Raw genomic sequence first — 26719 nt, forward strand, 5'->3', positions numbered from 1 at the left:
AGGCTAGGGGGTCCATCCACTGCACCAACTGTGGTCGGGGAGGACACACCGCGGCTAGGTGCTGGGGATGGCCTCCTGGGGGAGATGACGACAGGTCCCGCACTGGGGATTCCCTCCAGGTGAGTAGGCGCCCCACTCACCCAGAGCTCACTGTTGCCCATTTTTGTATACCTGTCAGTTTTCCACAGGTAGCACCTCATTCCCAGCATAAGGCGCTGGTAGATTCAGGCGCGGCTGGGAATTTTATTGATAAAAAGTTTTGTTTAGCGTTAGGGATTCCCCTTATTCCTGTTGATGTTCCTTTCCCCGTTCATGCCCTAGATAGTCGTCCGTTGGGTACGGGCTTGATCAGGAAGTCACGGCGCCACTTAGGATGTGTGCGCAGGGGGGATCATCAGGAGATGATTCAGCTGTTCCTGATTGACTCTCCTGCGTATCCGGTGGTGCTGGGCATGCCCTGGTTGAGTACCCATAACCCAGCTATTTCGTGGCAGGAGAGGGCTCTGATGGAGTGGTCTGCTCAGTGTGTGGGTAGATGTTTGGGCGTTTCCGTAGAGGGGCTACCTCGGTGGAGAGTCCAAACCAGGTGCCCGCATTGCACGTTCCACCTGAGTATGGGGATTTGGCTATTGCGTTTAGTAAGGCGAGGGCGACGCGGTTGCCACCCCATAGGCAGGGGGATTGTGCGATAGACCTCCAGGCAGGAGCTGCGCTCCCACGGAGCCATGTGTATCCTCTGTCTCAGGAGGAGAAGAAAGCTATGGAGATTTACATAGACGAATCTCTGAGACAAGGATACATACGGCCTTCCACTTCCCCTGCGTCCTCGAGTTTCTTTTTTGTGAAGAAAAAGGATGGTGGTTTGCGCCCGTGCATCGATTACCGTGGTCTCAATCAGATTACGGTGAAGTATAGTTATCCACTCCCGCTGATTGCGACCATGACTGAGTCGTTGCATGGGGCGCGTTTCTTCACGAAATTAGATATCAGGAGCGCGTACAACTTGGTGCGCATCAGGGAGGGTGATGAATGGAAAACAGCCTTTAGTACCACCTCGGGCCATTACGAGTATCTGGTCATGCCATACGGGTTGATGAACGCTCCGTCAGTTTTCCAATCATTCGTGGATGAGATCTTCAGGGACATGCAGGGGCAGGGAGTGGTGGTGTACATTGATGACATTCTCGTGTACTCGCCTACCCGTGTCGAGCATGTGGCCCTGGTGCGTAGAGTGTTGCGGAGGCTGGTGGAGCACGACCTGTATGTGAAGGCAGAGAAGTGTCTGTTTTTCCAGGAGTCGGTCTCCTTTTTGGGTTATCAGTTGTCTGCGTCAGGGGTGAAGATGGAGGTAGACCGGGTGTCGGCCGTGCGTAATTGGCAAACACCAACTACTGTGAAGGAGGTGCAGCAGTTTTTGGGGTTTGCAAATTACTACAGGAGGTTTATCCGGGGTTTTGGACAGGTGGCAGCTCCCATCACGTCTCTGTTGAAGGGGGGTCCGGTGCGTCTGCAGTGGTCGGCCGAGGCGGACAGGGCGTTTGGGAGGCTGAAGGACCTGTTTACCTCGGCCCCGGTGCTGGCGCATCCGGATCCCTCTTTGCCGTTCCAGGTAGAGGTGGACGCGTCGGAGGCCGGTTTAGGAGCCGTGCTGTCACAACGGTCTGGCGCGCCACCTAAACTCCGCCCCTGTGCTTTTTATTCCAAGAAGCTCAGTCCGGCGGAGCGGAACTATGACGTAGGGGACAGGGAGCTGTTAGCCGTGGTACAGGCTCTAAAGGTGTGGAGGCACTGGCTTGAGGGGGCTCAACACCCTTTCCTCATTTTGACGGACCACCGTAACCTGGAGTACATCCGGGCGGCGAGGAGGCTGAACCCTCGCCAGGCAAGATGGAGTATGTTCTTGACCAGGTTTACTTTTAAGATCACGTACATCCCTGGGTCACAGAATGGCAAGGCAGATGCGCTGTCTCGGCGGTATGACACGGAGGAGAGGTCCGTGGAGCCCACTCCCATACTGCCTGAGTCGTGTCTGGTGGCACCGGTAGTGTGGGAGGTCGATTCTGAACTCGAGCGGGCGTTACGCACCGACCCTAGTCCACCACAGTGCCCGGAGGGTCGGAAGTACGTTCCGCTCGAGGTTCGGGATCGATTGATCTATTGGGCTCACACGTCACCCTCCTCTGGACATCCGGGTATCGGCCGGACAGTGCACTGTCTTACTGCCAAGTACTGGTGGCCCACGTTGGCAAGGGATGTGAGGGTTTATGTTTCCTCCTGCTCGGTGTGCGCCCAGTGTAAGGCGCCTAGACATCTACCTAGGGGTAAGTTGCTACCCCTGCCCGTTCCACAACGACCATGGTCCCACCTCTCAGTGGACTTTATAACAGACCTTCCCCTCTCCCAAGGGAATACTACCATCCTGGTCGTTGTGGACCGGTTCTCTAAGGCCTGTCGTTTGCTCCCCATGCCGGGTCTTCCTACTGCCCTACAAACTGCCGAGGCACTGTTTACCCATGTGTTCCGGCACTACGGGGTACCCGAGGACATTGTGGCTGATCGGGGTCCCCAATTCACCTCCAGAGTCTGGAGAGCGTTTATGGAGCGGTTGGGGGTCTCGGTAAGCCTCACCTCGGGTTACCACCCGGAGAGTAATGGGCAGGTGGAGCGCGTAAACCAGGATGTGGGTAGGTTTCTCAGAACATACTGCCGGGACCGGCCGGAGGAGTGGTCAAGGTACGTTCCCTGGGCCGAGATGGCCCAGAATTCCCTACGCCATTCCTCCACAAACCTAACTCCATTTCAATGTGTGTTAGGTTACCAGCCGGTTCTGGCACCCTGGCAGCAGAGCCAGATCGAGGCTCCTGCGGTGGATGAGTGGGCGCGGCGCTCGGAGGAGACTTGGAACGCTGCACACGTCCACCTGCAGCGGGCCCTCCGACGTCAGAAGGCGAGCGCTGATCTCCACCGCAGTGAGGCACCGGTGTACGCACCTGGTGATCGAGTCTGGCTCTCTACCAGAAACCTGCCCCTCCGCCTGCCCTGTCAGAAACTGGGTCGGCGGTTTGTAGGGCCATTTAAAGTCCTGAGAAGGTTGAACGAGGTATGTTATAGATTACAGCTACCTGTGGAGTATAAGTGTATTAACCCCTCGTTCCATGTGTCCCTTCTCAGGCCGGTGGTAGCGGGCCCACTCCAAGAAGATGAGATCTTGGAGACTCCTCCGCCCCCGTTGGACATCGAGGGGGCACCGGCGTACTCCGTGAGATCCATCTTGGATTCGAGACGTCGGATGGGGGGTCTCCAGTATCTAGTGGAGTGGGAGGGGTACGGTCCGGAGGAGCGGTGCTGGGTGCCGAGGAGAGACGTTTTGGACCCGTCGCTCCTGACGGAATTCCATCGGGGGCATCCGACGCGCCCTGCTCCGCGTCCTCCTGGTCGTCCCCGAGGCCGGAGTCGGCGCACGTCTGGAGCCGCGCGTCAAGGGGGGGGGTACTGTCACGGTTTCGGCCGAGGCTGCCTCTCTCCCTTGTTCGGGCAGGTTTCGGCGTTCGTCGTCTCCGGAATTCTAGCTGCCACCGCTCTATGTTTCATGTTCGTTTGCTTTTGTCTGTTTGTTTCCACACCTGTTTCTGTTTTGGCGTAATTAGTGTCCTATAAGTTTCTCGTTGTGTTTGTCTAGTGTTGTGTGTAATTATTTTCCGTCAGTTGTGTGTATTGCTCGGTTGAGCTTCTCTCCACTACGCTGGAGTATTTTCGCACCTGTTTGTGCGCAGTTACTATTTGTCGCACCTGTTTGTGCGCTGTTACTTTTCGCCTTCGTGCGTATTTTTGCCTTCGGGCAAAGTTGTCCTTTTGCCTTAGTTTGGGCAGTAATACAAGCCTTTGGAATATCGTTCTGAGTCCTGCGTTTGATTCCATTATTGCACCTACAGCACGCCCTGACAGCATCCTCTCTCACATCAAAACATACCTGCAGACGAGAGACAGATGGAGAGAGAGAGAGCATGATTAAGCCTTGTGTTTTATTTATTATAACACTGTCAGTCATCAGAATCATGAGGTGAAATGCAAAACTGACCTTGGATCATTAACTCTGGGACATCTACATCTCTATCTGTATTTCAATAAATAATAATTCACTTTAATTATACTTCCTGTTGACCCGACCAAGTGACCTCTCACCTCTGATCATGCTGTGCACTCTATGTGTCAGCCAGTAAAGATGCGTGTGTGGTTCACCGACATAGCTGGAATATATAGTTTTTCCGAGCCACGGCCTGTTCACCCCGCTATCATCCAGAAGGCGAGGTCAGTACAGGTGCATCAAAGCTGGGACCGAGAGACTGAAAAACAGCTTCTATCTCAAGGCCATCAGACTGTTAAAAAGCCATAACTAGCCGGCTACCACCCGGTTACTCAACCCTGCACCTTAGAGGCTGCTGCCCTATATACATAGACATGGAATCACTGGCCACTTTAATAATGGAACACTAGTCACTTTAATAATGTTTACATACTGCTTTACTCATCTCATATGTATATACTGTATTCTATTCTACTGTATTTTAGTCAATGTCACTCCGACATTGCTCCATTCTTTTACTTTTAGATTTGTGTGTATTGTTGTGAATTGTTAGATACTACTGCACTTTTGGAGCTAGGAACACAAGCATTTCGCTACACCCGCAATAACATCTACTAAAAATGTGTATGTGACCAATAACATTTGATTTGATTTGATAACCTAGAGGATTTAGGGAGAAGGGAGGAGAGGGTTGATGTGAAGGAGAGAGACTGTTATTGAGAAAATCAGGTAGTTAAAGAGACAGTGTTCAACAGGACTCTGTGTGTGTGATCTCACCTGGTGTCCACACTAAGTGGCTGCAGAGTACTTTATACTGAAAACATGCACAGACACATGAGGACAAACAATATAGTGTAGTTATATAAATATAAATAATGAAGTGTCTTACTATTCTCCATGGTTGGTCCTCTTGCCTATTCTTTGAAGGTGGAAGGAGCCACAGTTATACACCTGAGCCTGCATACTGCACAACACAATCCATCAATCAGATTGATACACAAGTGTGTAGGTGTGGGTTATAGGGTGTCTAATTGTTCTAAGTGTTTTCAATTTGGGTGACTCTTAAATGAGCCTGTTTTGTTTTTGTACAGACATCACCCTTACCTGAACAGCACCCTCACCTGAGAAGTAGAAATCAAAAGGAGAGACATTTTAAAACTGCAGTTGACATAGCTAAGTAAATGGAAGAATACTATTATTGCAATGTGGATGCCTCTTAAAAGAGCATTTGGTTGTGTATAGTGTAGTCTATGGTGATGCCAGGGAACAGCACCCTCTTCGAAGAAGTAGGAGGTAAAGATCTCCCGCACACGGATTGCCTCCCGTGCTGCGTTGTTGGCCCCCATCCTTGAAACATTCTGCAGAGCAGCAGACCTCTCCTCTGGCACATGGTGGCGAGCTGCAGATCCCCTCCTGGTCCTCGTGTCCATCCTCATTAAGTTATGCAGGACACAGGTAGCGTTCACACACCTGAATTCCCCCAGGAGGTAGTCCCAGATGGCCCTGGTCACCCAACCTTGCAGTGTCCTACACGGTAACAGTAAGCAATCATTTTGAAGGAATCTCCAGTTACAAGGTATCTGTAGGAATATGGAAGATAATGTCATTATTAGACTTTTACATCCCCAGGTCATTGTGGATTACTAAAGTATAATATCCCTTATAACAAATCATGATAACATTGGATAGATAGATGAATGTGCAATAGCAGGATTGTATCAAGGATAGCATCACAAATGAATACATAAATACCGCTTGAAGCTTGATGATGAGTTGATCATTTCAATCAGCTGTGCAATGCTAAGGCAAAAACAAAAATGTGCACCCCTTTGAGTCCCCAGGACCAGGACTGAGAACCACTGCTCTTCATTGGGACCTCTTCATCTGCAGACAGGCTTTCACAGCTCTCTGTATCTGAGGACAGAAAACCTCACAAGAAACAGACTTCATTATACTCAAATCAAACAGATTGTTATGTTAATATTATCTCCGTCCTCACTTCTAGGGACTGGAACTACACAAAAGTACCTGCCTTGTCCAGAATAGCCTGCTCTCTCACTTTGACAGTTGTGGCTGCTATCCTTTTACCCTCCTCCATGGCTGTTTTTTTACAGTGATAAATACATCAAGATAGCTAGCTAATATGATGTTAGGTAGCTGGTGATATTTAATTCACTTAGCTAGCTATCTATACAGTATGTATAGCTAGTTAGCTACGCTAGCTACGTTAGCCTGCACTGTAGCTAGTTAGCTAATAATACATTGGTTTTTTTCTCCACATTTTCGAAATGTATTTACTTACTTGAATAGGTTCTCCCAGGCATGTGTATGATTGTAAACAGGGCAGCAAAGTTTGTTTATCACCAGAGCGTTTTAGAGCATATTACTATTTAATTGTGAATAAATTCATGAAATGGAGAATAGATTAAACTATTTACCCATTTAATAGCCAGACCTTCATACAAACTTGCTATGCTAAATTATTGACGTACAATCGAACGTGCTGCTATATGCTGCCATATGCTGCCAGCACGCCCACAAACGAGCCACTCTGGGCGGCCTAAGCGGCCCGCGGCAATTAACCACGTGCTAGTGTACTCTAGCCGTAAGGCTTTATCGTTGGGTTTTTTACAGAAATGTTTGCCGATTGACTAGGAATGCCTTGGAGATCGACCAGTCGATTGCGATCGACCGGTTGGTGACCACTGCTGTAGAAGGTTGAGTGAAGTTCTCTCGCGCTTCTCTCTGTGGGCTGATATTTCTGCATGGCAGCTGCGCGGCAGTCTCTGGGCTACAGCACGCACGCGCGCAGTTTAGAGGGAACATTGTTTATAAGCTGCATAAATGTAGTATTTGTGTGGAGGTCCTTCCATAATTGGATCTAAGAGCTCATCCCTTGTGTAAATTAAAAATGATTGGCATCTCCAGGCAGGCAGGTAGGTGGCAGTAATTGGGGAGCGTGGCTCAGAAACAGATAGGTGTCAACATATTGAGGTGTTGCTGAGCTCGTCAGAGATGTGCAAAGTGTTTGCCGACAGACAGAGGCCCTCCGAATCGATGCCTGGGTTTTTTAAAGCTAAGCCACTGAAAGCTACAGTTATGGCTGTCTGCGCTACAGAAGAGAAGGGGAATGATTAATTGTATTTGGACAAGCCTAAGTAAAGAGAGGTTGGAGCTGAGCTCCCCTATCGTTTGGACTGAGGGAGACTGGGAGCCCTTCCAAACTGTCTCCTCACACACACACACACACACACACACACACACACACACACACACACACACAATCCTCTGTTGTTTTACTGTGCTGTTAAGATGCACCTGGGGATTACAACCATACATGAGAGGTGTCAAAGTCCTGCTAACTATTTGTGTGTGTACAGTGTGTGTGTGTGTACTGTGTGTGAACTGTGTGTGGGTGTGTTTATTCTTCTACATCTGTCTGTGTGATGTCACCCAATCATAAACAACCGATTCTCCCTGGACAAGAGTGTTCACACATTACACTGCTTAACCCAGGACAGACATTATGTTATATTTGAAGAAGAAAAACCTCAAACTTATTTCCCGAGAGAGAGAGAGAGAGAGAGGCCAAAGGTTTCAACAACATGGCTTTATTCGCCTGTTGTACTAATTCCAACAGCATTTAACTAATCACATCAGATAATTAGTATTTTGAGTGGAATTACTTCTTAATTCGCTTTTAGTCAGTCAGTGTTCAGACTAGCAAACTGCCTGATCTTGCGAGCTTACATGCATGTTCGCTACACAGATATCAGCGGTAATCAGTCTGGTAATTATGAGGCTATGTTCAGACGCCCAGAGCTTGTCTGTCTGTCAGGGTTGAGATCTAGTCTAATTCCACAAGGAATTGGCCATACATAGGAAACCACACACATATAAAGACACACATACACACGAGAGAGAGAGAGAGAGAGAGAGAGAGAGAGAGAGATTTCTCAATTCAATGGCACTCATGGCTCTATTTCGTTTGCCTTGTCACACAAACAAATGTGTTACATATTCAGATGAATAGAGCAGCTAAGGCCATGTTTGTAAGCTATTCCCCAAAGGTCTATAATGTACACATCAATGTAGAACACCAGTGATCTGCTGTGTAGTGTGCAGTACTGACTCAACTGGCTGGAGGGTAGAGTAGTGTTGTGTCAGAGTGGTGTGTCAGTATGATAACACTAGGAACGGTATGTATTACCCTAAGGTTAATGAGCTGTGTGAGCCGAGGCTTGTAGTGTGTGTGAGTGTGAGTGTGCATTTGTGTGTGTGTGCCTGTGTGTGTGTTTGTACTGTATGTGTACATAGGCCTATGTATTTGTGTGCTTGTGTGTGTCTTACTGTTTGATTACAGTGATTAGGTGTGGGTATCAGGTCATTCACAGGGCTGGGCCTCCCAGTCTCCTATGTTCTCACAGGCCGGAGGCCAGAGAGGCTCAGTCAGCCACAGGAAGTAGCTTGACCCGGTCACACACGCCCCACTGACTCAGAACCTCAACCTGCGGCGGTGTGACCTCTGCTTTACTCACCTGGCTGGCCAACCACAGACACACACACACACACAGGAACACACACATACAGCCTCCTCTGTCTCAGCTCAGCCTCATTGATCTACACGTTCCCTCTGAGATCCCTGTCTAATTAAGGGATCGATAACAGCCACCACACTGCAGTCTTACAATATCATATCCAATTTGGCTGCTCCTTTCAACTCAGACACAATCCTTCCTGGAGGAACCCACACTGAAGTAATCACATCTCCTTAGAGCTAGCCCTCTGTCCCTGGCAGGTTTGATTGACTAAAATCATCTTGACTGACAGGCCTTGTTTCTTGACTACGTGGTCTGCATCCCAAATGGCACCCTATTCCCTATAGTGACCTACTTTTGACCACGGACTACTTTTTGATTGGGATTGTGTTACGGCCGGGAGAAGGAACGTGCATGCTACATATTCAGCTCAGCCCCCCTCAGTTTTATCTGTTTGTACACTGACTTTGCGTATAATTAATTAATCCTACAATATTGAATTTGGCTATCAGGGTAACCTTGAATAAATTGTATGACGTCTGAATGTTGCCCTCCTTCAATCAGATCATCCCTTCATAGCAGGTTGGTTCCTTCCTTCTTGTTAGGTAAACCTCCTGGAGGCTTAGATGAAGGATATTAATTCTCTCTCTCTCTCTCTCTCTCTCTCTCTCTCTCTCTCTCTCTCTCTCTCTCTCTCTCTCTCTCTCTCTCTCTCTCTCTCTCTTTCTCTCTCTCTCTCTCTCTCTCTCTCTCTGAGCCTTTCAGCAGCAATCCAGCCTGATCAAACAGTGTAAAGCCTCCACTAACCACAAAGAAATCCACAGCTAAAGAACCAGCTCTCATTACCTTCTATATCACCACACAAACCATCCCACTCAATTTGGATTCAGCACCCAAATGTCTATTTTCCTTGTCGATTATTTAATTTCAACCACCACAACCAGAAAGTGTAGTGTCCACGACACCTTTAACTTCACAAATAATATTCTAGTGTTGTGGGTTTTTTAAGCTAAGAATATTATGTGAGTTAGTACTGCATGTTGTCTATTCCCTCATTCCAACCACCTTAACCAGAAGTTGAAGTGTCGACGACAAATAAACTACTTTAACTTCCCAAATAAGCTATATTCTCTAGTGTTTTTCAGTTGTTGTTGGCAAGGCTGCTAAGAAGATAAAATCTGTAATGATTTCAGCTTGCTCCTCCATTATCTCCTTTAATTGAGTGGACTGATATATTTCAGCGCTATATTCAGTTGGAGGGAAGCAGGCTGGAGGGTATTACCCGCAGAGCAAATAGATTTTGGCCCTGAGCTCCCTCCGTCTGGCTCTGCCTTCACCACCACACACAAGTTAATTCCTCACTTGTTGTCTTCTGTCTTGTTTTTTTGCACGGGCAGATGATGGTTGTCATAGAGACATACAAAAAAAAATTGGAACAAGGAACATTTGGTTCAATTGACTCATCAGTGTGTCAGACCAAACTGTTTTTCGGATTGAAAAGACTGTCCATCTGTGGAGGCCTAACCTTAAGACACCAAATCCCTCCCACAACTCCTTTGCTATTTTGGATTTTACTGCTCAAAACTTTCTTGGCTTTAAGCTCTTTCTTGTTGACTAAGATGCCCAAATAATGCGATGCTTTCTCTGTGAATCAGGAGGTGTGAAGAGATTTAATGAGTCAAGCTTGCTGTTGTGTTGTGGCTTTGCATCATGGTGCTGTTTATTCTGAGCATTTTGGTTACAAAACACCCCTAGTTCAACGGCTCCCCAGCTCAAACTCTAGACCTATCCTCCACACTGCCGTTCTGCATCCATCCAAGCCTCGCATCAAGACACCGCCGCTCTTTCTCCCTCTCGCAGTAATTCAAAGTGCCGTGGTGTTTTCCTTTTTTGGCCTCCTCTCCTTACATTACAGTATTTCATCCCCCCACGCTTTATTAGAAGATTGGCGCGTCGTCCTCGTCGCTACTGAGGAACGACTCAAACGCAGGAAAAGAGCTCTTCCCATTACCCGGAGGATTACTCTGATTCTCCACCGTGCGTCGAGGAAGAACTACAAGGAAAAACATTCAAACATGCCAGAGTCAGGGTCCAACAAAATCCACTCCCAGAGCTTAAGCCCTGCTGAAAGGGAGTGTGAAATAACAATGAGTACAGGTTTGGGGCAGTACAATGAGGAAGGAGGGAACATAGGCATAAGCAGGGAGAAAGGATTAGAATACTATTAGTAGCAGCAGTTTGTTGTTGATAGGAAGGAAGTTGCTTCTCCTTGGAGTAGATGCTGCTTACTTTGCACCAATCCCTCGTCTGCTTTGATCTTTCTGTAGATTCTGCAGTGGGAAATGTGAAATGTCAGGCAAATAGCCATGTCAGGTGTCAATCATGGGGATTTTTGACTGCTTGAGCTCTTTGTGAAGTTTATCGATTGCGCGAGTGTCAGTGTCGGCATAACATGAGATACTGGTATTTCTTTGTCGTGATTAGATGAACGCTTTGACCGAGATAAGCCTGAACGGAACATCCTTTATTATTGCAAGCCAGTGGATTTATGGGTAAAGACTCAATATGGCTTTGAGACTGCCTGCGTGTCTGAATGCATGTTTTTACTATATATGTATGATGGCGTTTTAGAAGGTGTGTATTTACATATCCAGGGGCAACAGAGAGATGCGGGTCATGTGAGGGCCACATTTCTGTCTGTATGCTTCCACTAAGACTGCAATATAATTGTTGCTGGATTATGATGCTCAAATGCCACCTTTCAATATATGTACCATACATATTTCATATTTTTCCCAGCTCAAGGGATTAGGTATGTTACTTTATATTTTTGTTAAAAAATTACTCACACACATTTATCTGTCTGATACCACAAAGACTGCTAGTGTAGATGACTTTCTCTGGATTTAGGATGCTTGGAATTACACCAAATGTCACCGTTCAATGTATGCATTGAATACATATTTTATATATTCCCCAGGTCAAGGGAATATGGATGTTATGCTCTATTTTAGCATAATAAAATCTGAACATGGTAACTAACACTTTTATTCTTTCTTTGTCTCTCACTGTTTCTCTTGTACAGTTTCTCTATCTGTCCATCTCTCTTGAGACCTACAGCTGTAGCTGCTACCAGTAGATGTTCACTTTATAACACAAAAAGAACCATAGACCACATAGTTTTGTGCTGATCAGAAGATTTAGAAAATAACTTTACCAACAAGCTAAAGACATGGATTCTCTCTCTGTCTCTCCTACAGGTCTCCAGTGATGGCCGGAGGTCTCTTTGCCGTCAACCGCCAGTGGTTCTGGGAGCTGGGTGGCTACGACACTGGCTTGGAGATATGGGGCGGAGAGCAGTACGAGATATCGTTCAAGGTGAGCAAAAAATGTTTCGATAATAGCGTTTCCCAATCATTTCTCTTACCAATGTTCTCAAGACTGGAACAAGTCTTATCATTCAAGCATTTCAAGAGGTTCATACAGCACTGTAGAGAAACTGAAATATGTTGTGAGACCAAGGTTGCTAGTCTTACTCATGAGGGCTAAGTTCGTCTTTCAGTCTACACCAGGGGTAGGCAACTAGATTCAGCCGCGGGCCGATTTCAGTCGGAGCGGCTGGTCGTGTGGCCTAATCAAATCAAATCAAGCTTTATTTAAACAGCACATTTCAGACAGGAAAAAAATAATTAAAACAATTAAAATAACTGAAATATTTACTACACAAAGAGGATAAAAAACTAAAGAATAACAATAAAAATGTAATGACTAAAAAGCACCCTAAGGACAAGCAAAGCTAAAAAGGTGTGTTTTAAAATCTTAAATATGTCCACAGTTTTGGCCCTCCTCAGGTTCTCTGGCAGGCTATTCCAGAGGCTGGGGGCATAATAACTAAAGACTGCCTCTCCATGCCTCTTGGTCCTAGGCTTTGGGATAGTTAAAAGGCCAGTGCCAGAGGACCTGAGGGACCTACTGGGTACATAACTTAAAAGCATGTCTGACATGTATTGGGGTGCACAATCGTGGATTGATTTAAAAACCAATAGACGAATATTAAAATGAATGTTAAAACTCACATGCAGCCAGTGCAGAGACCTTAAAACCGGTGTAATGTGTGCTCTCTGTCTGGTGTTGGTCAGTACCTGTGCTGCAGCATTCTGTATGTTTTGCAGTTGACCAATGGCTTTCTTGGGTAGACCAGACAGGAGAGCATTACAGTAGTCAAGCCTGCTTGTAATAAAAGCATGGATGAGTCTCTCTGTATCAGCCTGAGAGAGAAATGGCCGCACCTTGGCAATGTTCCTCGGGTGTTAAAAAGCTATTTTGGTCACATTCCTAATGTGTCATTCGAAATTGAGTTCAGAATCTAAAATAACACCTAGGTTTTTTACCTGGTGTTTTATCTTTATTGCCCGTGAATTAAAATGTGCGTCCAGTTTCTCTCTCTGTGCTTTGGCTCCAACAATAAGAACCTCGGTCTTGTCTTGATTTAGCTGGAGGAAGTTGTGAGCCATCCAAGTATTTCAATCACTAATACAGTCTAATAATTTATCTATGAAGCTCAAATCTTCTGGTGACACAGAAATGTAAAGTTGTGTATCGTCTGCGTAGCAGTTAAAATCAATGCTGGGCTTTCTGATAACCCTGCCAAGGGGTAACATATACTGTATAAAATGAACAGTACCGGACCCAATATCGAACCTCGTGGAACGCCACATGTGATATGTATTTTCTCTGAGTTTTGTTCACCAAGGGTGACAAAAAAACTCTTGACCGGTTAAATAGGTCCTAAACCAATTTAGAACTGGAGCGGAGAGGCCAACCCACATCTCCAGTCTTTTCAGAAGGACATCATGGTCAACCGTGTCGAATGCAGCACTTAAATCCAAGAGTACAAGGACAGAGAGCTGTTTGGCATCTGTGTTGGCTCTAAGATCATTTACCACTTTAACTAAGGCTGTCTCTGTGCTGTGGTGGGCACGAAAACCAGATTGGAATTTTTAAAAAATACAGTTGGCACTTAAAAAATGTATTTTGCCTTTTGAAAACCAATTTCTCCAACATTTTGCTTAAGAATGGAAGGTTGGAGATTGGCCAAAAATTGCTAAGAGCTGAAGAATCTAGATTACTTTTCTTCAGAAGGGGTTTCACCATAGCAGTTTTTAGTGCAGTGGGGAAAGTGCCTGTAAACAGGGAGTGATTAACAAATGCTTGCACTTCTTCAGATATGCAATTAAAAACTGTTTTGAAGAAGGTGGTGGGGATAGGATCGAGAAGGCAGGTAGAAGGCTTAAGTTGTGATATCACTTTCCAGAGCATGTCTGTGTCAACCAGGGGACAAAAATCCATAGTGCCTTTGTGTGGTAGGCTAGGGTACATATCATCAAGCTTCTCATCAGGTCTTGCTTGACTGATACCCAGCCTAATGTTTGCTATCTTATCTATGAAATATGCCGCAAACTCATCACATTTAGATGTAGAGGAAAGTTCACATACTGTAGGTTTGCGGGGGTAGGATTTATCACGCCGTCAATGGTGTCGAGCAGAGCACACTCAAATTATTCTGATTATTAGTGATCAAGTTCGAAAAATGAGCCCGTCTGGTATTTCTAATTGCGTTGTTATATATTCCAAGTTGCTCTCTCAGAATATCATAATGGACCTGCAACTTTGACTTTCTCCACTTCTGCAATTTCTCTTTAATTGATTAGTTTCCTCACTCATCCAAGGGGCTCTCCAAGGGGCTCTCCACTGCAAATTGACCACAACTAAAAGCCCCAACATAGATTTATTTGAAAATAACAATCATTTCATAACTTGATTAGATGTAGACACAATCACATACAGTGCATTCGGAAAGTATTCAGACTCCTTGACTTTTTCCACATTTTGTTACATTAGAGCCTTATTCTAAAATTGATTTTTTTTAAATAATAATGAATCAGTCTACACACAATACCCCATGATGACAAAGCGAAAACGTTTTTTTTGAAATTCTTGCAAATGTATTACAAATACAAGACTGAAATATGACATTGACATAAGTATTCAGACCCTTTGCTATGAGACTCGAAATTGAGCTCAGGTGCATCCTGTTTCCATTGATCATCCTTGAGATGTTTCTACAACTGGATTGAAGTCCACATGTGGTAAATTCAATTGATTGGACATGATTTGTCCCACAGTTGACAGTGCATGTCAGAGCAAAACCAAGCCATGAGGTCGAAGGAATTGTCCGTAGAGCTCCGAGACGGAATTGTGTCAAGGCACAGGTCTGGGGAAGGGTACCAAAAAATGTCTGCAGCATTGAAGGTCCCCAAGAACACAGTGGCCTCCATCATTCTTAAATGGAAGACATTTGGAACCACCAAGACTCTTCCTAGAGCTGGCCGCCCAGCCAAACTGAGCAATCGGGGGAGAAGGGCCTTGGTCAGGGAGGTGAGCAAGAACCCGATGGTGACTCTGACAGAGCTCCAGAGTTCCTCTGTGGAGATGGGAGAACCTTCCAGAAGGACAACCATCTCTGCAGCACCCACCAATTGTGCCTTTATGGTAGAGTGGCCAGATGGAAGCCACTTCTCAGTAAAAGGCACATGACAGCCCGCTTGGAGTTTGCCAAAAGGCACCTAAAGGACTCAGACCATGAGAAACAAGATTCTCTGGTCTGATGAAACCAAGATTGAACTCTTTGGCCTGAATGCCAAGCTTCACATCTTGAGGAAACCTGGAATTTCTACGGTGAAGCATGGTGGTGGCAGCATCATGCAGTGGGGATCTTTTTCAGTGGCAGGGACTGGGAGACTAGTCAGGATCGAGGGAAAGATGAACGGAGCAAAGTACAGAGAGATCCTTGATGAAAACCTGCTCCAGAGTGCTCAGGACCTCAGACTGGGGCGAAGGTTCACCTTCCAACAAGACAAAGACCCTAAACACACAGCCAAGATAACGCAGGAGTGGCTTCGTGACAAGTATCCGAATGTCCTTGAGTGGCCCAGCCAGAACCCAGACTTAAACCTGATCTAAAATCTCTGGAGAGACCTGAAAATAGCTGTGCAGCGACGCTCCCCATCCAACCTGACAGAGCTTGAGAGGATCTGCAGAGAAGAATGGAAGAAACTCCCCAAATACAGGTGTGCCAAACTTGTAGCGTCATACCCAAGAAGACTCGAGGCTGTAATCGCTGCCAAAGGTGCTTCAACAAAGTACTGAGTAAAGGGTCTGCATACTAATGTAAATGTCATATTTTTGTTTTTTATTTTCAATACATTTGCAAAAAAATTCTAAAAACCTGTTTTTGCTTTGTCATTATGTGTAGATTGACGAGAAAAAACAACAATTTAATCCATTTTAGAATAAGGCTGTAACGTAACAAAATGTGGAAAAAGTAAAGGGGTCTGAATACTTTCCAAATACATTTTATCTATTTTGTTTATTCATGGGAATACTTGGTGAACAGATTTCCTAAATGAAACTAATTTCTAGCTCAATTTCTATTTTTTTTAAAACCAAAAACGAAAACCCCTCCTCCAAAATATATAATAATACTTTTTTTTTTTTTATCACTCGCAGGCTGGTTTTGGCCCGCAGGCCGCCTGTTGTCTGTTGCCGACCCCTGGTCTATACTATCCACTTCTATCTATGCTGAGGTGCTTCCATTTAGCCCTTATCGGCACTGTGTGTAACACCACATATAAATGCCACTAATCTCTGATTCAATATGACAGGATATGATACAATATAAATAATATTTACTAATAGGTTATATGATACAATCATGGTCACATAGCAATGTGGCTCTTCCACGTTTTTCATCCAGTGACTGTCCCACCTTACCTTTAATGAATTTGATTGGACTAATTTAAAATACATATAAAGTTGCGTCATTCATCTGAGCACAACAATCCCTTAAAAGAGACAGATGATTTAAAACACAATGAAGTCTACCAACCTTGCAATGATATTAGAGTCTAGACAGTCATGGACCCATAACAATGTGGTTCTTTCGTCCATTCTTTTCCATCCTGTCCCACCGTACCCCTGCCTCAGTCTCCAGACAGGTCAATCAGCTCCCAGACAACTTTATTAAACTGGAACGACTTTCACCCAGGAGAATTGCTCTCGCTCTGTTCTCCAGTGTTTTATTTCCCCCACCTGCTCCAGTACAATACATTCCTCAGAACCCAGCATCCCAAAATAATGTTTGTGTGTTTGTGTGTGTATGTGTGTGTGTGTGTGTGTGTGTGTGTGTGTGTGTGTGTGTGTGTGTGTGTGTGTGTGTGTCCGTGTGTCCGCAACCGTGTGCGCACATGTGTGTGTGTGTGTGTGTGTGTTAGAGTGTTACAAGGAGTAGTTCAGGCTTTAGCCTCCTTCCCGAACTCATTAATTGGCTTGTTTGCGGCTCAGAGGTGATTCCATTTTGATATCCGGAGGAGAACACAGTATATGGATGTGAGGGAGCATTGTGTTTATTGTTCCTGATATACCTGCCATCATACCGGGTCTCAATATACTCTCTCTCTCTCTCGCTTTTTCTCTCTCTCTCTCTCTCTCTCTCTCTCTCTCTCTCTCTCTCTCTCTCTCTCTCTCTCTCTCTCTCTCTCTCTCTCTATCGCTCTCGTTCTGTCAGTGAGTGCACTTTGTAATTGGAATGCAGCCCTTTCTTCCTTGACTGGAAACCATGGCAACGATAAAAATAGTTCCCAAGCAAGATTGCAATAAGTCTTCTTACAGAGGTGGGAGTGGGGTTCAGACATTTGTGTTAATCTCTGTGTTATTTGAGTCATTGGTGTTATTTTGCATTGAGAATTCAGAAGTGTACAATAAGCACACAAATCAAGCAGAAGTGTAATTATTACACGGTTGCGCCCCCATCTGTCTAAATGTTCAAAGCTCTGGTTCAGAGTGGTCTGGTCCAGTTACTTAGGGGAGAGGGGGGTAAGGAGAGCCATTTTATACATTCAGCATCATTCTGTCTGTGAAATATAGTATTATTTCTAACAAAGACATCTACATATATTTCAGGATGTTGTATATCCCTGGAAATAATCAGAATTAATGTAAACATTACAGTTTTGAAAATATAGCAATGCCGCCTACAAATTTCTGTACATTTTTAAAACCATCTTTATTTCCCAAACACAGTTCAACATAATCACAATTGCTTTTTGGTCTTTTAATAATTTAAAGCATATTTTAACACAGGCTTAACACCTAACAAACACTTTGTATTTTTTTAAACACTTTTAACATCAGCCAGGCCCTGTTGTTGCCTCATATCCCACCAATAATTCCTTGTATTACGCTTGGGAAGAAAATACTTCAATTTGCTCAACTTGCCATTGGCTCAACCATTGGCTCAACTTACCCCAAGGCAAATATTTTGACTATATTAGCCCACACAGCTACAAGGATGCACTTTCAGGCTAGGTTTAGGACCTCATATTGAAGCTTATAGAGACCCCAACTAATGTATAGAACACTTCAAATGATCTACTTTGGTTTAGATACACGCATCATGAAACCTCTAACACAATAAATTCATTTGACTTTTTGGACCTAACCTGCTTACCACTTTTTCCATGTGGTTTCTTCCTTCACAGACTCCATGAAATGATGACCTCTCCATAAATATTTGGTCAAATGATTAATTTTGTGTATGGCTTCTTAGAAACAAGGGTGGCTCAACTTACCCCTTTGGCTCCACTTACCCCACTTTCCCCTACTGCCACTGAATATGGATGTCTGACAGTTAGCCTATATATGGTAGATGTTAGACTGACAATCTATTGACACTGGTTGTGTCTCACATTGAAGAGTTATCATCAAAGCATCTCAAGGTATTTTACCTCTTCCTATGAGTTGTACGCTAAAACTAGTTACTCATGAACACATGGGAATAATTCATAAAACCCTCATATTTCTGCTGATATGAGAGGTTAATGAACATCTACACTTGTCCTCTGATGAGACCATTTTCTGAAGACTGGAGGAATCTCTCCACATGTCAATGAAGCATGTAAAGCCAGCTTGACCATTAACCTGAGGCTCCACAGGAAAGCACCCTGCCTCGTTTGATATGGCAGAGCAGGGAGAGAGGTGGAGCGCTCACACACACAGCGGGAGAGAGGAGGAGAAGCGGAGGAGAGGTGAAATGTCCCAGGATCCTTTCCAAACAGTCAGCATGACCACTCTAATTCTAAGAGGGAGAGAGGGAGGGAAAGAGGGGAGAGGAATGAGAAAGAATGGAGGGACATTAAGAGATAAAGAGAAGTATAGGGAGGAAGAGAGATCAAGGGAGACAGTAAGGGACAGAGTAAGGGAGACAGTAAGGGAGAGAGCAAGGGAGGCAGTAAGGGAGAGAGCAAGAGAGGCTATAATGGAGGCAGTAAGAGAGAGAGCAAGGGAGGCAGTAAGGGAGAGAGCAAGGGAGGCAGTAAGGGAGACAGCAAGGGAGGCAGTAAGGGAGACACCAAGGGAGAGAGCAAAGGAGGCAGTAAGGGAGAGAGCAAGGGAGAAGGTAAGGGAGGAAGTAAGGGAGAGAGCAAGGGAGGCAGTAAGGGAGATAGCAAGGGAGAGAGCAAGGGAGGCAGTAAGGGAGACAGCAAGGGAGAGAGCAAGGGAGGCAGTAAGGGAGAGAGCAAGGGAGGCAGTAAGGGAGAGAGCAAGGGAGAGAGCAAGGGAGACGGTAAGGGAGAGAGCAAGGGAGACGGTAAGGGAGGCAGTAAGGGAGAGAGCAAGGGAGACGGTAAGGGAGGCAGTAAGGGAGAGAGCAAGGGAGACGGTAAGGGAGGCAGCAAAGGAGTCAGTAAGGGAGAGGTCAGAAGACTGAAGGGGTTCAGAGTACCACTACTGACACATGCCCTCTTCCTTCCTCCTTCTCTCTCCCCCTGTTCTTTCTATCTGTTCCTTTGATGCAGGAAAAGAGGGGTATCTAGTGGAGTGCTCTGGAAATAGGATTCCTTTCAGTCCCTCCGCTCAAAGAGGCTTATAATGTGGCCCTGCCAAGCAGACAAAGTGGGAATCCACTTCAAGTGTGGACAGAGTGACAATAGGTTGTCTGTATTAGGGTCTTGCAACAAGCAGAACACGAACCCAGCTACACAGCCATTTCAACAACAATACCCTCACTCTGAAAATAACTCAGTCCACAAGAACTCAGGGCTTTGAAATCGAAAAATACCTGTGATTCCTTTCTGGGAAAAGAGGAAAAACAAAGAGTGGGTTCTCTTTTTTCTTTGCGGCCTTGCTGACTTTCTTTACTTCAATGCTCACAACTAGGGTTGCAAAATGTCGGGAACTTTCAATACATTCTCTGGTTTTCCAGAATACCTGGTTGGATGATTCAGGATTTCCTGTTTATTCCCTCCTGATTCTGGGATTTCGGGAAAACCAGAGAATTTATTGAAAGTTCCAAAATTTTGCAACCCTACTTTGCAACCCAAGTCTCCCGAGTGGCGCAGTGGTCTAAGGCACTGCATCGCAGTGCTAGCTGTGCCACTAGAGATCCTGGTTCGAATCCAGGCTCTGTTGTAGCCGGCTGCGACCGGGAGACCCATGGGGCGGTGCACAATTGGCCCAGTGTTGTCTAGGGTAGGGGAGGGAATGGCCGGCAGGGGATGTAGAGCATGGCGTTTGCAACGCCAGGGTTGTGGGTTTGATTCTCATGGGGGGTATAAAAAATAAAAAGTAATGTATGCAACTGTAAGTCGCTCTGGATAAGATGTAAATGTACTTACAACACACAGTTGGTTGAGTTAGAAAGGTTTTGCGGCCTTGCTTAGAACACATAGTTAGCAGGTTGATAGAAAGGTTTTGAAGTAATGTACTGAGGTATTTTTTGTGTTCCATCTCCCTTCAGGTATGGATGTGTGGGGGCAGTATGTACGACGTACCATGCTCCCGAGTAGGACATATCTACAGGAAATACGTCCCCTACAAAGTGCCGTCCGGAACAAGCCTAGCTAGAGTAAGTCAGAGTGACCAGTCAATACACTGCTTCCATCAACTGGTTATGGCTAACATGCATACATTTTGACTGGTTGTCTATTCATTAATTGGCACATGGCTGATAGTCAAACTGAGGATGTAGGTCCAGCCATCTATCTGATTTAAGATGAGGTCTGACTAACTCGCCGCACTGTGAACTGTGCTGTGATAAGCTAAACACACAGACATTCCATCTCCTTACCCCATCTCTCCCTCCCTGTCTCTCTCCCTTATCTCAGAACCTGAAGAGGGTGGCCGAGACATGGATGGATGAGTACACGGAGTTCATCTACCAGCGGCGTCCGGAGTACCGCCACCTGTCCACCGGGGACCTGACGGCCCAGAAGGAGCTGAGGAGACACCTCAAGTGTAAGGACTTCAAGTGGTACATGAATGCTGTAGCCTGGGACCTGGCCAAGTACTACCCCACTGTGGAGCCGCTGCCTGCCGCCTGGGGAGAGGTAGGAAGTTAGGAATACATGCAGAACGACCACACACACACATACAAGAGCCCGCACACACACACATACACAAACAGAAAGGCATACAAAGGCATATAAAAGCATATGTGATGACCTTAGAATCCAAAATGAAACGTCAGGTCATGTTTTCGAGGTCCCTTACTGAGGCATTGATACAAATAACAGGACTTCTCACAATACTTAGGCGCTACATAAACCCACTGTCGTACATGCCACCAATAACAGCTAAGGCTGAGCAGTATCCACAGGCTGATTTGGTTTCTTGTGTATTTTTAGCTGGTATTGTAATGAATGAATCTATTTCCAGACACCAATACATCAGCTAAGAGACGGTCCCTAAATGCCTCCACAGGTGTGTCACAAAAGGCTATTATTCTACCATACTGTGTCCAAAATGGCACCCTATTCCCTTTATAGTGCACTGCTTTTGGCCAGAGGGTTCTGGTCCAAAATAGTGCGCTATATAGGGAATAGGGTGCCATTTGGAACTCATACTATGTTCATTGATTTATGAATGTCTGGTGCTCGCTGAAACGTAATGCGTTTCTCATATCGAACAGGCAGCCAGCAGCCTGGTAATGAAATGTTTTAGAGTAGACAATGTCACAAAACGGACACAGCTGGACATGCATCACTCCCCCCACAAACCATAAGTAGCAGCTCTGCGTTGTAGTTTGTCTCTACTACTATACATTGTCCATAAACATGACATGCAGTTTTCTGCGTCGTATCCTGAGATATATATATAAGGCCTCTCTGTGTTACCTGTGAAGGGATGGGGCTGGAGATGGCCTTGGTATTTTATTACTATCACACTCTTATCTGTTCTCTGACACACACACACACACACACACACACACACACACTATCTCACTCTATCTATCTGCGCTCTGTGAGGATGAGATCTAGCCTCAGGCAATCATGCCCGTAAATGCAGGAGCTGGAATCAGGTAGCCTGGAATCCACACTCGTATGCTCAGTTGACCATTTAAACAGTGGGGATTCCAGGCTAAGAATCAGGTATTCATGGAGATTGTTTCCCAACCAGTGTTTTTCCATAAGGAGGTTGGGGGCAGGAGTGTTTTTAATCATCACTGATAGATGGTTAGATGGACCTGGAATATATCATTCACTAATTAATTCATCCTATATGCCGGAAGGAAACCACATCCTCCTCTCAAGCCCCTGAAACATTTCAGAACGCTCACGGCGAACACTTTGCACGTTAATATGACAAATGTAATTAATTTTGCGTTCGACATAATTGGATTCCTTGCTCTGCCTTCTTTTAGAAAATCTCATTTTCTGTGTTTTTCTGACGTCCTGGCTCCTAGGTCAGGGTACTAATTATAATAGGTAGAATGGAAGACCGTCTCCACGGTGACCCACCTTTCCTGCTCTCTGCTGTTCACGTCTACAAGGCCATTAGCACAAATTGTACAAGCACACACACACACACACACACACACACACACACACACACACACACACACGCACACACACACACACACACACGACACAAGTCCCAGCTTATTACCGTCCCTGCTGATTAACCACTCCTTCCGTATAAGCCAGAGGTGAACATGGATAGTAAATAAGAAATGAAGCGGTGTATATCTTGATGAGAAAATGTTTGCACGGTAGGTCAATATCTCCTCTTTCCTCCCCCGTGTGAGGATGATAGTCATTTTACCGTCAGGCTGACAGCTTCATGTGCCGTCTCTTCTCTGGCTCTCACCCTGCCTGTCACCCCGCCTGTCACCCCGCTGTCACCCCGCCTGATCTATGGAACTATAAAGATCTCTCATTGGGTATTCAAGCCCAGATTGCAAAACAGAAAGACAAGGGAGGAGAGGGTGAGAGAAGAGAGAGGGGGGAGACCGACAGAAAGAGAGAGAGGAGAGAGAGAGAGAGAGAGAGAGAGAGAGAGAGAGAGAGAGAGAGAGAGAGAGAGAGAGAGAGTGAGAGAGAGAGAGAGAGAGAGAGAGAAGGGGATAAGATCAGAGGGACAAAGAGAGAGTGAGATTGTGAGACAGACAGAGAGAAGGCGAGAGAGCTCAGATTAAACTTCCTCTACATCTATGGAAGATGACAATCAGGGGGTCAGCCTTCTCGACACCTCAGCCTCGGAGCTGTGCAGACTGGGTAAATAGGGGGCTGTCGCTATGCCCCCCTCCCCAACATCCAATCTCCCTCCCTCCCCACAACTCCACATCACGGCTCCTTCAATAGGTCTAAATCACTTTAAGTGATGCAATCATCAGGCCTTTTGATTCGTCTCTAACTGTGTCTCCACATCAGCACTGGCATGTTGATGGGCATGGCATCAGGCATAAGCACTTTGCTCCTGGGCCCATTTCAGACAGATGAGGCTTGGGAAAAGTGGAGAGTGAAGGCCCATTATACAGTACAATTCTGGCTCCATTATTGGTCTTTCAGAGCGATCAGCAGTTTACTCCTAATGACCGTGTGGTTAAATGCACTTTGTCGATGCGGGCGGCAGGCTGAGGGAGTTTGATTATTTGAAGTTTCTGAATTGCAATGCAGGTGGGTATTATTTTGCATTTCCGACTCCACTTCTGCCAAAGCCTTTTACTTTATTACACGGTAATGCAGCTCCACGGGTGCCTGATGGGCACAAAAGTGCAAAGTTTGTTTGCAGCATTTAAAGGACTAAACTCTTAATATTGTTTGCCATGTAAATTACTGTAGAACTTCGCAACAAAGATTTGTATTATTGGTATATATTATCCTTTTGGAATAGAGTCCGATTGAATTAGGTCTATGTCAGGAAAACTGTGTTTTCCCTGTATTTTCCCGTTGGCTGCATCCTAGAGATTATAAGTCATCTTATCTCAGAGTAGAACTATGTGTGGGTGACAATGTGACCTTCCAGAGATGGGGCTGCCTGTGGAAAATTGGTGACATCTGACCTGTACCTAATGGATGTTCCTGTTGTTGAAATCACTTGTCCTGAAATGTCACTCATTCATGATGGGAAAAGGGGAGAGCCTCTCTAGTTTAGATGCAGGACCAGCCAAAGGGACACCAAGCACTGAGGCAAGAAATGTGCCGCCATTTTATAGAGAATTTTTCTCTCATTCCTTTAGTTTAGTTTTTGTTGCTCCATTTTTCATAGCTCAAGAGTTTTTATCTCAAGTGCATAACTCCATAAAAGAAAAAGCCGTAATCTGTACTCTTTTATTAGAAAAACATGCACAACATTGAGGAGAGCTGACATTGAGTTGGTATACATTTTTATAATCAACATTTTCAGAGCCAACCATAGCGTTGTTGTCAGACATTCTCCACACTAACAGTCAAACAATCACCATTATTTGCTACAGTCCTAGCTAATGACTTTGGCCCCATCTAGTGGCGAGCAGAGGTAACAACTTTTAAAAGAGAATCAACCCTATGCAAAACACCTCCCTCTGAGTATTCCATCCCTGGTCTCCCTCCTGTCAAATAAAGTGTCTCACTCTGACCCTGTAGGACCTGCTCTCTCCAACCATTTCTCTCTCTCTCTCTCTCTCTCTCTCTCTCTCTCTCTCTCTCTCTCTCTCTCTCTCTCTCTCTCTCTCTCTCTCTCTCTCAATCTCTCTCTCTCTCTCTTTCTCTCTCTCGCGCTCCCTCACTATCTTTCTCTCTCTCCCGCTCTATCCATCTCTATATCTCTCACACACTCTAACTCACTCTCCCCCCTCTCTCCTCCTCTGCCCTCTGTCTTCCTCCTCCTCCTCTCTCCTCTCCTCTGCCCTCGCCTCTCTCTCTCTCCTCTCCTCTGCCCTCGCCTCTCTCCTCTCCTCTGCCCTCGCCTCTCTCTCTCCTCTGAATGTGTTAGTGAGGGCCACAGAGACAGACAGAGACCAGGCTACTTTAGATGCAGTGCTGCTGGACTCATGCATTATTGAGCCATACTGTGAAACCAGCCAAGCTCACCGGAATGCTATAAAGAGAATTAGGCAAATGAGACAGTCAATCAAATGTGTGTGAGAGCAAAGTAACTCTGAAACTTTAAAAGTTTTCACAGTAGGGGCGCCTATTAACTCAGGCTTTGAGGGAGAAAGATGCTCCAGGAACGAATTAGCTTATCTCTTACAGTCACTGGTGAGAGTAGATCTTGTCAGCAAACTGTGAGAGCTTTGATACCATGTCAGATCATATGCTGTTACTTAAAACCACATACTGTGTATAAAAAGTTGGCTGCTTGTACTAAGTTACTGTGTACTGTCTGTTTGGAAGGTTGCCATGGATTCCACTCACTATACTCTGGAGTCCTGTGATCAGAGCGTCGAGCCTCAGAGAGAAGCTGATGTTGATATCTCATCCTGTGGTCTCTATATCTATAGATCTATAATGCATGGTGCGTGTGTGTGTGCGTGCAAGTCTTCACCGAACCTCCCTTTTGCTGTTTTTGGGAGGCTTCGAAGTGTGTGTGTGTGTTTGGTTTTAACTGAGCTCTCTCTCTCTCTTTGTGTCCTTGTAGATTCGTAACGCTGCATCAGGTCTGTGCATAGACTCCAAGCACGGCCCCACAGGGACAGAGCTGCGACTGGACGCCTGTCTGAAGGAGGGGGCTGAACGCACCTGGGCACACGAACAGGTAGGTACAACCAGAGCCATATACTGTATAGTAGGATGTAGTCTATACATTTACATTTTAGTCATTTAGCAGACGCTCTTATCCAGAGCGACTTACAGTTAGTGCATACATTTTCATACTGGCCCCCCATGGGAATTGAACCCACAACCCTGGCGTTGCAAGCGCCATGCTCTACCAACTGAGCTACACAGGACCTATACTATATTATACTGTATAGTAGGGTGTAGTCTGTACTATATTATACTGTATAGTAGGGTGTAGTCTATACTATATTGTACTGTATAGTAGGGTGTAGTCTATACTATATTATACTGTATAGTAGGGTGTAGTCTATACTATATTGTACTGTATAGTAGGGGGTAGTCTATACTATATTATACTGTATAGTACGGTGTAATAATAATAATAATATGCCATTTAGCAGACGCTTTTATCCAAAGCGACTTACAGTCATGCGTGCATACATTTTTGTGTATGGGTGGTCCCGGGGATCGAACCCACTACCTTGGCGTTACAAGCGCCGTGCTCTACCAGCTGAGCTATAGTCTATACTATATTGTACTGTATAGTAGGGTGTAGTCTATACTATATTGTACTGTATAGTAGGGTGTAGTCTATACTATATTATACTGTATAGTAGGGTGTAGTCTATACTATATTGTACTATATAGTAGGGTGTAGTCTGTACTATATTATACTGTATAGTAGGGTGTAGTCTGTACTATATTATACTGTATAGTAGGGTGTAGTCTATACTATATTGTACTGTATAGTAGGGTGTAGTCTATACTATATTGTACTATATAGTAGGGTGTAGTCTGTACTATATTATACTGTATAGTAGGGTGTAGTCTGTACTATATTATACTGTATAGTAGGGTGTAGTCTATACTATATTGTACTGTATAGTAGGGTGTAGTCTATACTATATTGTACTGTATAGTAGGGTGTAGTCTGTACTATATTATACTGTATAGTAGGGTGTAGTCTATACTATATTATACTGTATAGTAGGGTGTAGTCT

General features: G+C 45.3%; 1 protein-coding gene across 1 annotated transcript in view; it reads left to right on the forward strand.

Moving 5' to 3' along the window:
• The window catches only part of galntl6 (polypeptide N-acetylgalactosaminyltransferase like 6), a 47973-nt gene that overhangs the window by 16607 nt on the left and 4647 nt on the right, over positions 1-26719 (forward strand). The window contains exons 3-6 of the mRNA XM_045212037.1: positions 11883-12000; positions 20480-20587; positions 20847-21068; positions 25579-25695. Of these exons, the coding sequence (XP_045067972.1) occupies positions 11883-12000; positions 20480-20587; positions 20847-21068; positions 25579-25695 (565 nt within the window). The remainder of the gene's footprint in view (positions 1-11882; positions 12001-20479; positions 20588-20846; positions 21069-25578; positions 25696-26719) is intronic.

The sequence above is a fragment of the Coregonus clupeaformis genome, chromosome 40 (genome assembly GCF_020615455.1).
Source record: "Coregonus clupeaformis isolate EN_2021a chromosome 40, ASM2061545v1, whole genome shotgun sequence".
NCBI classification, from domain to species: Eukaryota; Metazoa; Chordata; class Actinopteri; order Salmoniformes; family Salmonidae; genus Coregonus; species Coregonus clupeaformis.